Source organism: Protobothrops mucrosquamatus, unplaced genomic scaffold, assembly GCF_001527695.2.
Source record: "Protobothrops mucrosquamatus isolate PMUCROS unplaced genomic scaffold, P.Mucros_1.0 scaffold991, whole genome shotgun sequence".
NCBI classification, from domain to species: Eukaryota; Metazoa; Chordata; class Lepidosauria; order Squamata; family Viperidae; genus Protobothrops; species Protobothrops mucrosquamatus.
The window spans coordinates 64,921-78,286 of record NW_015387230.1 but is presented as its reverse complement, the minus strand read 5'-3'; the positions used below and the strand labels follow the sequence as shown (position 1 = coordinate 78,286).

General features: G+C 34.9%; 2 protein-coding genes across 2 annotated transcripts in view; one reads left to right on the top strand and one right to left on the bottom strand.

Moving 5' to 3' along the window:
• The window catches only part of LOC107290872 (A-kinase anchor protein 7), a 65,423-nt gene that overhangs the window by 29,327 nt on the left and 22,730 nt on the right, over positions 1 to 13,366 (bottom strand). The window contains exon 6 of the mRNA XM_015819809.2: positions 5,410 to 5,519. Within this exon, the coding sequence (XP_015675295.2) occupies positions 5,410 to 5,519 (110 nt within the window). The remainder of the gene's footprint in view (positions 1 to 5,409; positions 5,520 to 13,366) is intronic.
• MSH5 (mutS homolog 5) lies at positions 783 to 3,224 on the top strand. Its single transcript, XM_015819800.1, has one exon. It carries the CDS (start codon positions 783 to 785, stop codon positions 3,222 to 3,224), a length of 2,442 nt encoding a protein of 813 aa, XP_015675286.1.

The following is a 13,366-nucleotide window of genomic DNA, read 5'->3' as shown; positions in this document are numbered from 1 at the left end:
TCAGGTTCCCCTATATGCCGGCCTGCAGTCAATAATAAATTGTATGAAATCAAATGAAGACAAAATGGAAATGCTTGCCACGACTGGTATAATGGAGAGGCATCTATTATTTAATTTTGTATATTTAATTCTGTATACAAAAGCCATAATATAATACCCAATCATGCAGAAGAATGACTGTTCGTTAGCTCAAATTTAATCTGATTCATCTGTTGCTCTCCAGAATTAATATTTCTATAAAAGGGAAATATCTGTATATTTACATAAACATTTGGTCCTACATATGTATTGTGCACAATATTTCTATTTGGACTTTCTACTTCAAAGATTCCAAATATCAGCATTCTCACCTTAAAAAAGAATACTTCCGGGAAGAATATGTACTTTCAGCATTGACTCCAAAAATGCAAAAACTGGGCTCTATTTTATTCGTTCCTTATCTAACAATATTACTATAATTTCCTTTAAAATGTATATAGAAAGATTGTTGACCTGGTGTATGCTGCATTTAACTTAAACCCAGATTCAGGGAATAAATTAAGCTTAAGGGTCGATGGGGCCCTCAGAATGTCCATGTGTATCAGTTAATCATATTGTATTAATTAGACTTTGTCCTGGTCCATTCACTCTTTTACCCTGGGCCCTTTTACTCTTTGATATATGGCTTATAGCTTAAAAAGATTATATAATCCTCATTTTGCATACATGTTCCATAAAGGCCACTAATACAATATTGTATATCCAACTACATAGATGCGTGAACTTCTTTGAAGCCAAGGAAAATGAGTACTACTGCTACTGTTTCCAACCAGTGCCCATTCCAACCTCAGCATGCCACTGAAGAAGATGAAGGGCCATCTGAAATCTACTTGTGTGTTTTGTGGTATGGAGGTGAGCTGGGAATTGTTTATTATGACACTGGAGACTGCTCTGTATATTTCATGCCTGACACACCTGACAACGAAGACCTCAAACTGCTTCAGAGGGTGGTAGATGAGATCTCTCCCAAATATATACTGAGCAGTGCCAAACAAGATTCTAATATTGCCAAATTTCTGACCAATATAGGTACTACTGAGGGAGAAAAGCCAGAAGGAGGAAAAGTAGAGGTTGTCCTCTATCCAAATATGGATTTTGGTTTGGAAGTAAGCAAACAAAGGATTCTATCTAGGCAATTCCCTTTTGTCCCTTCTCACGTGACAGCAACAGACAAAATTCTTTATTTGTCCTCCATTTTACCTTTTGAGAGCCCTCTTGTACTAAGAGCATTAGGAGGTCTGCTAAAATTCCTTGACAGGAGAAGACCTGGAGTTGAACTAGAAGACAGTCATGTTGTTGTTCCCATCTTGGCCTTTAAAAAGTTTGTATTGACAGATACTGTAAATGTGGATCAAGACACTTACTGCGTACTGCAGATTTTTAAAAGCGAAGTACATCCTTCTGTGTATAAGCAGGCCACTGGGAAGAAAGAAGGACTGAGCTTATATGGGATTCTGAACCACTGTAGGTGTAAGTGGGGAGAGAAACTGATGAGACTGTGGCTCATGAGGCCCACCAGCAACTTTACAGAGCTTAATAAGCGACTGGATGTTATCCAATTCTTTCTGTTAGCTCAGAACCATGAAACAATTCTAACCCTACAGGAATGCCTCAAAAATATAAAAAATGTACCTCTGATTCTTAAGAGGATGGCGCTTTCCAACACAAAGGTAAGTGACTGGCAGGCACTTTACAAAACTGTTTACAGTGCTGTGTGCCTAAGAGATAAATGTCGCTCTCTGCCAAGCACCATTGAGCTTTTCCAGACAATTTCTCATGTTTTCACTGATGATCTACACTATATAGCCAGCCTAATTAGCAAAGTGGTAGATTTTGAAAGCAGCCTCTCGGAAAACCACTTCATTGTCAGACCAAATGTGGACCCCATAATTGATGAGAAGAAACGAAAGCTAGTGGGGCTTTCAGACTTCCTTACAGAGGTAGCTCGCAAAGAACTAGAGGACCTGGATAACAGAATTCCATCCTGCAGTGTTATTTATATCCCTTTAATAGGGTTCTTACTCTCTATTCCACGGCTGCCCACAATGGTGGGCAAGACTGACTTTGAGATTGAAGGTCTAGATTTTATGTTCTTATCAGAAGAAAAGCTGCATTACCGCAGTGCCAGGACCAAGGAACTAGATAGTTTGCTTGGTGACCTTCACTGTGAAATACGAGATCAGGAAACATTAATCATGTACCAGCTACAGTCTAAAATCCTGGAAAAATCTGCAGTACTTAGTGATGTGATTGAATATACAGCACATTTAGATGTACTATTATCTATGGCAGTAATGGCTCGAGAGAACGGATATACCAGACCCAGCTTCTCTCATTCTCATATTATTCACATAAAAGATGGAAGGCACCCTCTGATGGAGTTATGTGCAAAAACTTTTGTGCCTAATTCAGTGGACAGCAGTGAAACATATGGACGAATTAAGCTCCTTACTGGGCCTAATTCATCTGGTAAAAGTGTTTATCTAAAACAAGTAGGTCTTATTACATTTATGGCTCTAATTGGCAGTTATGTCCCTGCCACTAAAGCTGAAATAGGACCTATAGATGGAATTTATACAAGGATCCACAGCAGAGAATCAGTATCTCTTGGACTGTCCACTTTCATGATTGATCTTAACCAGATAGCCAAAGCAGTGAATAATGCCACTGAAAACTCTTTGGTATTAATTGATGAGTTTGGCAAAGGCACAAATACTATGGATGGCCTCTCTCTTTTGGCTGCTGTTCTAAGGCATTGGATTGCACAGGTGAGCCAGTGCCCGCACCTTTTTGTTGCCACTAATTTCCATAGCCTGATGCAACTGAAGCTCTTGCCCCACACTCCTCTTGTGCAATATCTGACCATGGATACCCATCAAGATGGAGATGAGCTTGTATTTTTCTATCAGATTAAAGAAGGCATGTCCACTGTCAGCCATGCAGCCAATATTGCAGCTCTGGCTGGCCTGCCCTCCAAAATTATTGACAGAGGAGTTGAAGTATCAGAACTGTTTCGCAATGGGAAACCTATCCAACGTACTGACCATTCCTCAAAAGAGAAACAGATGCAAAATTGCAAATCTCTGGTGGATAAATTCCTCTCCCTAGATCTTGATAATTCCCAAGTGGATTTAAAGGAGTTTTTGATTCAAGAGGTACTACCTTCTTCAGCTTCCATACTGTAACCTATTAACGTAGAGTGATTTGAATAGAGAGCATATAAATAACTGCAATACAAATAATATATGACTGAACTATATAGTTTAGTGTATACTGAATTGTTACAAAGTAGGAAATACATCAGAAAGAAATGCCACATTGCTTCAGACAAAAAGCCTGAAAAATTAATAATCTAGCAAAGTGAGTTTCACCCATCAGGTGTTAAATATGTTTTACCTGTTGCTTGTCACATCCAACCAGCGTATCCCATTCTGTCATATATGGGAGATGACAAAACTATGATCCTGATCCTGCAAACCACCATGTAGCTATTGTTATATTTGATGAACTATTAATGTGTATTTGTGAATAAATTATAACTGAAATTAAATTTAGAAGGTTATTTATAGATTTCCCTGTTTTTTGTAAACAAAATTGTCAATAACATGATATTTAGACACACAAGTGGAGTATGTTCAGGTTATTTACTAACTTTTTTTCCCACTGATAAATAATTTCTAAATTTGTGTTGTGTGCATTAGATATGTCGATAACATAAAAATAATCCAGAAAATCTACAGTGCAAAAACATTTAAAAGCAAAGAAATCTGTATTAATATCCCTTTTTTAACAGTAGATTTTTCTTTGCTTTGTTGTCTATCTTAAATGTTTTTGTATGCTGGTATTCTAAAAAATAAAATCTACAAAGCTTCATGTTGATATTATTTTTAAATGTCCCAGTTTCTTTAACTTTACAATAGAACTCTTTAATTCAGAACATTCAGATATTTTGCATACTGAAAAAAATACCTTTTTTACTGGTTACTAAAATACAGTTATAATACATGAAAAATTGAATTAGTTCAGGCACAACCATAGATGGCAGTATATGATCAAGACTAGAAGATTATATTTCTCTCTTCCTCTCTCTTCTTAGTTTGCTTTTGCATTCACAGTAGGAACCTATGGCTTCCATATACATTTAAACCCATACTATTCTTAAATCTTTCATTATGGCTGACATTAGATCAGGAGTGAGATACCCATCCTGTTTAGATGAGAACACAAAATCATACTTGTTATAATTACTAAACTGGTTTCATTACTCATTTTGAACACTTGCTAGTAATGAGATAACTATCATCCTGTAAAATGGAGCTGTATCTCTTTATTAAATTTCTTGATACATAGTGAAAAAAGAAAATGTGATAAGAATACAGTAAAACTAGAAGTATTCAGAAGAAAAAGGAAGCTCAAATCATTAATATGATAACAAACACATTTGCTAATAATCTTATTGTTCTTACTGTATTTTTTTCTGAGTTCAAATTACTCTAAAATTTTCAACTATCTTATTCATAATCTTGGAAAAATAATAAATATATTTCTAAAAATACAAATGTCTTAATTCTGCTTTCATGCTTTTTTAAAATATATTTTTCTTAATCTTATCTGCAAGCATCTTCACAATGGCTAAACTTAAAAGTTGTATTATTTTCATTATTACTCAAGGGCTTCAGGACTATGTACATTTACTTTGGGAATAAATGTGAGGTTCACTTCTAAGTGGACAGGCAAAAGGTTATACTACCAATATTGTTTGCTTTTAAGTCAAATTAAAATTAATACAAATAAAAACTACATTTATGTCAGTATGTGTATATATCATTCTAATGTCTTATAAATCAGGACAATTTACATTTTCTGTTTCCCAGATTCTCCATTATAAAATGGATTCCAATTAATAATGACATCAAGGCAGAGGTCTTACTTTCATTTAATAAAGAAGTATTATATTTATTACAGATAAGTGCTTGGACCCAGTATTTCCTTATAGTCTTAAAAAAAAAACCTATGAGTTGGAAATTACTAGTAAAAAAGCATGAAAATTGCAAAGGAAAATATAATTTATAAAAATGCCCTCTCCCTTAAATTAATCTTTCTTTTCTTTATTTAAGAGCTGTACAAGCTGAAGTTAATAGTTTTTGTATATAATTGTTTTTTAAATAATTATGCTGTCTGTAGGATTAGATTTCAACTGTGAAATAATATCTATAGGATTTCCTTATAACAGACTTACGGTAATACTAGTTTACCTGTCACTCAGCTATAGCTACTCGGTTAAAATGTAAAATCATGTAACAATAATTTGTGGAGAATCTAAATCTTTACAATGCAAACTGCCCCTCAACCCAATTGTGATAACTTCACCTGCTTTTGTAGTTTTGGGGATTTTGACAACTTCATGAAGGTCAAGTGAGGCTTTAAAACTTTGTCATCTATGATGATACCTTTTTCTTGAAATATCTTCTTCACAATTTCTAGGATTAAAAAAATAGAAGTACTTAGAGGTAAATCAGAGAATGAGAAATATCTGTTTCATGGGGGGGGGGAAGAATCCACTGAAAAGAGAGAACACTTTAATTTATTTCTAAATTTGCTACAACTGAACCATATAATTTTACACATGTAACATTAATTGCATAAAATTATGGTGCAGATTATTTCTTGGAGAAAGCAGAAATCCTATCTCCAACATGGCTTTATAGTGATACACAAGGGTTGCCTTATTCTGAGATCACTCTCACACTTAATTTTGCTATTACTGCGATGTGTGAAAGCAAACTGTCAGCTCAAATTTGCTTCAGGCATGTTAATGCTAAATCACTTTGTGTCTGAAACTTAAATATATTTGGCAAGTCAGTAGTAAAGCAAACATTATTGTGACTTTTACAAAAGTATGATCAGGCAGCAGAACTATTTTTAATCTACTGCAATGATTTTTTTTACATCTTAGACAGATGTCAAGGGTTTGAAGTTTTTTTTATCATAATAACATATTTAAAATAAGAAAAGGGAATTGTAGAACCACAGAGCTGGAAGGTCCACTGAGTCCACATCCTGCTCCGTGCAGGAATATAAATCAAAGCATTCTTAACACACTGCTGCTCTTGCCTCCACTTGAAGACATTAATGGGGATCAACTACTTTCAAGGGGTTCTTGGTGATTTTTTTTCCCTATTGGATTCTGCCTTCCTGTTACTTAAGTCTATTATTCTGAATCTTGCACTCTAAAGAAAACAGGGATTGCTCAAGTATTCTTCAAGTATTTGAAGAACACTATCAGTTATCTTTTCTCAAGGTCCTGTTTCTCCAATGTCTCTTCTTAGGAATTCATTTCTAGCTCCACGATCATTATTTTCTGAATCTTTTCAGTTTTCCTCAACCTGTCCTCAACCATGTGTCCAGAACTGAACACAACACTCAAGATGGGGTTTTGACCAAGCAGAATGGTTACTACTTATCATGTAGAAATTATACTTCTATTGATGTGATATAAAAAGTGTGTTTGTCATCTTTCAATACATCAGTTGGTTTATATTTAGTTTGCAATCACTCACTGCTGTAATATCTTTTTCCAATGTACCGTTAGCAAATCAAGTATTCTATAGCTGTACCTTTGATTTTTATTATCGAAGAACTTTGCATCTGTCACTTTCAATTTTCACTCTGTATGTTTGATTTGAATTTCATTTCTGTCTTCTGGTATATTAGCTGTCACATCCAATTTTCTATCGTCTGCAAACCGATAAGCATTCCTCCACCACTCCACCCAAATCATTAATTAAAACACTGAAAAATAGAAGACTGAACCAAGCAGCATTGTCTCCAATCTGATGAGGAACCACTGACAAGAACCTGATGAGTATGATTTTCAAGCCAATTATAAATCCACCTAATGATCATGCCATCCAGCCCACATACCTAATAGCTTTTTAATCAATATGTTATGGAGTTCTTTGTCAAATGCCTTTCTTCAGTTAAGGTACAGCTTGTCTACAGTAATCCCATAATCTATGTAGGACGTTACTGCAGCAGAACTATTTTTATGACATAATGACATAAAATTAGTCTGGCCAGATTTGTTCTTGACAAATGCATTCCAATATCCAGCAATTGTAAAAAAATTTCAAGATATTTACAGATCAATCTTTTTAAAGCCGCTATAGAATTTTCATAGGTATTGCTATGATGCTGACTGCTAGTTTCTTGGATTTTTTTCTCAATTTTTGAAGATAGAAATATTTGCCCCCTTTCATTCATGAGGCAGTTCAGATCTCCAGAGTGCCTCAAAATCTAATACACAAGGTTTCATCAAGACTATTAGCTAATTCCTTCAATACTCTAAGATGCAACTAATCTGGCCCTGGGTACTGAAATAGGTTTTCCTTAATATGGTTCTTTCAATTCATTCATCCTGCCCTTCACATTTTGCTATGGAACAAAATTGGACCAAACTAGGAGCTAAGTAACTGCATTTTTTTGTTTACATTCTTCACTGAGCAGCTGGTATACTAGTTTTTAATTCTCCTTTGTTAATAATATAATATGGTCATAGATCAGAAAACTGTTCTCTTTGAATTTTTAAAACAAGCTACAGTTATTTGATCAAAGGTTTATATTAAACTTTAAATGTTAATATCAATGATTTATTGGAATTTTTCAGTATCTCCTTCTGACATTCATTTCCCATTTTAATTTCCTGTGCTTTATTTTCATGCAAAGAAACCTTTGATATTTACAGCTGTTAACACAGCTGGATTCAGATTTCATGCCTCAGTAACCTCTCACAGACATGCCCTCTTATTTTTCTCTTTGAACTAGAAACTTCAGTAGGCCTGTTCAGAGATTCTAGGTAAGTTGGGAATGCCCAGAACTGAGTTCTATCTGGTGTCTTCACGAGCCCATTTCTTCATTCAGCTAAATATTTACTTATGGACCTATTTAATAGCAATAGCACTTAGGCTTATATACCATCTCAAAGTGCTTTACAGCCCTCTCTTAAGCAGTTTATAGAATCAGCACATTGCCCCCAACAATTTGGGTCCTCATTTTACCAATCTCGGAAAGATGGAAGGCTGAGTCAACCTTGAGCTGATCAAGATCAAACTGCTGGCAGTTGGCAGAATTAGCCTGCAAATAATGCATTCTAACCACTGCACCACCATGGATAAGAGATAAAACTATTTTTGTCACGGTTGTTCCAGTTTTTAAACATTTCTAGAATTAGAAATATAAATCTGCAACAGACCTTCAAATAATCTACAGATACTCCTGAGACCAGCAACCTGGTCCTTAAGGAAATGATCACTAAGTGAAACCACAATTCTATTTATAATCTTACTTCAGCTTTCCTTTGCTTTACAGACCTGTGAAGCTTGTAAATGTAACAATTCGTTGCAAAGTTACATTTTCATCTTTGTTGTAATGCAAACAGTTGCTAGATGAGGCAGTTGCTAAATGAAGACGACCTGTATTTTCTGTCAAAAAAACCTAAGATTTATGTTGAAAGGCAGAATGACACCAGAACTATAGTTAGCAATTATAGCCCCACAAATGTGGCAGAAATGAAGGTGTAGCACTAAACAAAATTTGCTCAAGATTGAAAAAGGGAAATTACTTACCCACTGAACCTGAAATACTTTACGATGGAAATTACATTTTTAAAAAACTTTAATAAATCTAGAAAGATTATAGAAATGATCAGAAAAACAACTACCTAGAAGTGATAGCACGGTAATAAAAAATCTCTCTGCAATCAGTACCATCAAAGCATATCGATGTTGAAAAAAGAATTGCTCATTTTTGGTTTTCACACTCAAAAAACCTATGAAGGTCATATAAAAGTCAGTACTTTTCAAATGATATTTTAACTGCTTGTTTACTAAAGTAGAACGCTCATCTAAAACAACTTGTTCAATGCTGATTTCAGTCTTCTGCAATGTGCAGCATTGGGGGTTCACTGACCATTTTCTAGGATACTTCTGAGTTCATTCAAGTCCAGCAGATTTGAACTGTACCTTGTGCAAAGTGATAATATCTTTTGTGCCCCAGAACTTCCTACAACAGGCAGGATTGGGTTGTAAATACATAAAAATGCATTGTTAATGAAAATGATAACTGGCCGTGACGTTTTATGCAAAATTTTCAAACAAGGAAGCAATGAAACAGGGAAAATAAAATATGACAGAGAGAAAGGAAGATTATTTGCACCCTATTTTACTTCTAGCTCTACCTCTTGCTTGTTTCAATCTTACTCATTCTAGGAAAATGTGGGTTGTGGAAGAAAAAAAAAGATTCCTTACCCACTTAATATAATGATTAATTTGTTTGACTTCTCTGGAAATCAGACAAATTCTAGAATGATTATCTCAAGTTAGAAAAAGGGCAAAAGGCTGAGGAACAATAATTTGCTTGGCAGAAATTTGGGGTTTAATTTGGGATTCAAGAGGAACTTGGACTACTGAATTCATTCTGAAATTGCTATTAACCACATCTACTAACCAAATGGAACTTTTGTGTTACTTGAATTTTGAATGGCACAAATATTTTGGAACTTTTACAAACATTGTGTCTTAATAGCTATATTTAAATAAAGACTTATTGTACTCCCTAATGCATTCCCCTCCTCCTTTCCTGATTGCTGGGTAATGTTTGTAGTAAATGTAGGCTTTTATGAAACAGGAGTCCCATTTCTTGCTACAAAGAGCTCCAGGGTAAGTGCTGCTAACATTGTCGATAAAGACCCACACGGTTTCAAGACATAAGCTTTTCAATTATTAGTTTGTGTGCCGTCAGCACAAAATAGGTAACGAAAGAAAAGTCATTGTTTGAGGTAAATGCTTTCTCACAGCCTAGCGGTATGAAAATGTATTTCCAATTACTCTCCTTTTACCTTCCCTTTTTTGTAAGATGCACGTGAGGTGTTTTTTGTTTTTGTTTTTTTAAAAAAGCTTCACTTATAGGTGTTGAGCTGATGCACCAAATGTCACAGCTCTGTAACAGCAGGTGGCAGAACTTCACTGACCATGGCTGATCTTGAGAAAGTTTATTAAAATGTGTGTTGTGTGTGGCTGTGAGAGAGCCTAATTAACAGCAGAAAAGGCAGCCCTATTAACAAGGATGTGTGTCTGTGTGTGTGCATGCACACACATGTATACATGCTTTTTAAATCTGAAAAGAAAGCCCTATGAGGAACTGATAAAGGATGGGGGATTATTTAGCCTATTTCTCTCACAGGGCTTTCTTTCTAGACCAGGGATGTCAAACTCGCAACATCACGGGACATATCGCACCGTATCACAACTTTTTTTCCATTGCCGGCAATGGGGTGGGTGCGGTTTTGGCATGACGCATCCGGCCCGCAGGCCAGTAGTTTGACACCCCTGTTCTAGACTCATCAATTTAGAAGCTGCCCTCTGAACTTGCTCACATTTGACACTGTTGAAATTTGACAAATGCATTGTTTAAGGGACCACAGTATCTGTCCAATTATTTATTGTAATTAATAGCAACCTAGGATAAAATTACTTTTTCTATATTAACAGCACTATTAAAGCCTATTAAATAAGTTTATTTAGAAACATATTAGGAACAAATAAAAATATTAGACTTATTTTGTGTAGAGTATTGTACTCAGACTGATGCTCAATAGTTAGTGTATACAATCTGTATATATACTGAAGGCTGCTTTGTGTCTGAACGTTTACTTCAAAATGACTTGATTAGAGATTCACTGCCAAAAAGCTAGATGTTATTAGCAACCTGAACAACGCCAGCACAAGATTAGTATCTAATTAAATTCATATAATCTGCTTGTTGGCTGACCTTAAATGCTCTCATTTCCTGTCGTTTCTTTATATTATTCTTCCTCTAAACCACTTTGGTGCAGTAATAAACAATAGGCAATATAATATTCTTTTTTACAAAAATGAAACAATAGTCTTAACAGTTAAAATAATATAATTACCATAATGGTACACTGGAATTAGACAAATACAATACACACTACTAAGAGAAACAATAAAATGTGTTTTTATTGTCTGTGAAAATATCTAGTAAACACATGACATCACCGTGATGAGAATGTTTCTTTTGCTTACAAATGACAACTAATGGACGAAAACAGATTACGCATAATAATATGTATTTATTTTTATGAGATGTATCCAAAAGCCATATGTAGAATAGATGCATCTGTTGGAAGAAATGACTTGTGTTCCTAAAGTGTGTGGCCCACCCTATGCAAAGTCTGTTAAAGCAGGTTTGGTAGCTTTAACATAAATAAATTTTAGTTACAGAAAAAAAAATATTAGGTAGGCAGAACAGCAGCATCTATCTAACTACATCGTACTAAAGACAAAGTTGGGAATAGAATGTTCATGTGCAAAAAAACAGGAAGGAGGAATTTGAGATTAACAATCTCATCAACAAAGAATAGAAATAGTTAAGTGATAAAATCACAGAGAGAATTCCTAACAGATTTTCTGTTATCTGGTTATGAAAAACTGAAGTCACATCTTCAATAACATCCAAGAACAACTCTCTTTCCCTCCCCCCCCCCCCAAATTCTTGCAAGTTTTAGGAAAGTAATGAAAAACGTACAAGAATAAGCCTGGTTCTTAAATTAATTAAATTGGGGGAGGGAAGAGAAGGAATGAAATAGAAGAAAGAGCAAGTAAAAAAAATACATTCAAACTGAAAAAGAAAGAAAACAAAGAGCTGTATGCAAGTTTCAGATGAATTCTGGATTCAGAAGCAAAGTGTGTGGAAGCAGAATGATTTCTTTGGCCCCTTCCACATTTGAAACAGCTGGCTTCCCATTGGCAGAGTACCTGCTATTCCTTTAGGATTCCCATCTATCTGAACTTTTCTCCTCCCATATGTAATCACGAATGACATTCCTTCCTCACAGGACAAAGGAAAACAGTGCTAGAGGTAGGAAGATGGGAGGAAGGACAATGGCTGGGGCATTAATTTTCTTGCTATCTCCTTGCAGATGGAGTTAAGTACACCCCATGTATAGTTTTTTTTTTTCATTTTTAACATTTGCAGACATATCAATATCTTATTTTCATTCAAGCAGTATGTAAAAATAAAGATGATGTAATTAAACCATCACCTGTACTGAACTATGCAAAATTGACTTTGCAATCATTTATTTATAAAATTAACACATATGAATTTCCTTCCATGGAAAAAGCTCCTTGCCCCCTTTGGCAGAAACAAACTCAAGTAAGCATTTATCATCAGTGTCAACCAGTTTCTGATACTGACTGGAAGGATTTTTTTCCCACTTCTCCATGAAGAATTTTTTCAGCTGTGTGATCCATAATGGGTTTCTTGCATGCACAGCCCATTTCAAATCACCTGACAATGTCATATAAATTAATCATTTGACTAAGCCATCCCAAGTAACAGAGATCTTTGGGATAATAAATAAATAAATAAATAAATGAGATACTTGACCCTATTTTTAACTGTGAATTTCTAGAAACACAGTTGTCAGGAAAAATGTTGCATGGTACGAGATACTTCATGGCGTCATATGTAACTGGGTAGAACAAAGGACCACTAGAGTGATTGATATTTATTTTTGTGTTTTTCTTATAATTGGTTATTACTTATTGCTCCTAGAAATATCTTGTTTAGAGATTTAAAATTAAAATACAAGGTTGCTGTTGTTGTTGTTTGTACTTTCAAGTCACTGACATCTGAAAACTGCCTGGAACATTTTCTTGGCAAAATTTCAAAAGTGGTTTGCCAATTTCTTCTTCCTAGGGTTGAGGGAATGTGACTAGCCCAAAGTTACCCCACCAGCTTTTATGCCTAAGGTTGGAACAGAACTTACGATTCCTAGTTTTATCTTATCCACTATATCAAATTGGCTGTCATATCAAAGAGATATAATGCTACAAAAAATAATAATGCTTAACTATTGCAGTATACAATACTAGAAGCTTTTGGGTTAAAACTGGAAATGGTTATTTAGCTACCAAGGTCCAACTTGGGAAAAATGTTCCTTTTCTAAGAAGTCCTGATTTATTTCAAAAGATGTGTATTTTATTTTCCATGAGTGGAACAACATGCTCATCTCATTCTCTCTGAGAATGTTTTCAATGCTGCTAAAACTGCCCCCATCTCCATCCTCCAGTTTCATACTAATCATTTGGAAATTAGAGAAATACATAGAACGCCTGTGAATCTTATATTGAGCTACGCAAAACATAATCAAGATGGCTGTGGCCTTTGCAACTTTGAAAAATTCTCCTAATGTGAGTCACGCAATATTCAGGCATGGTACGACTTCACATTCCTTAGAGCACAA

Excerpts from the sequence above, each read along its gene's own strand:
- MSH5 (XM_015819800.1), top strand. The coding sequence starts at position 783 with ATGAGTACTACTGCTACTGTTTCCAACCAGTGCCCATTCCAACCTCAG.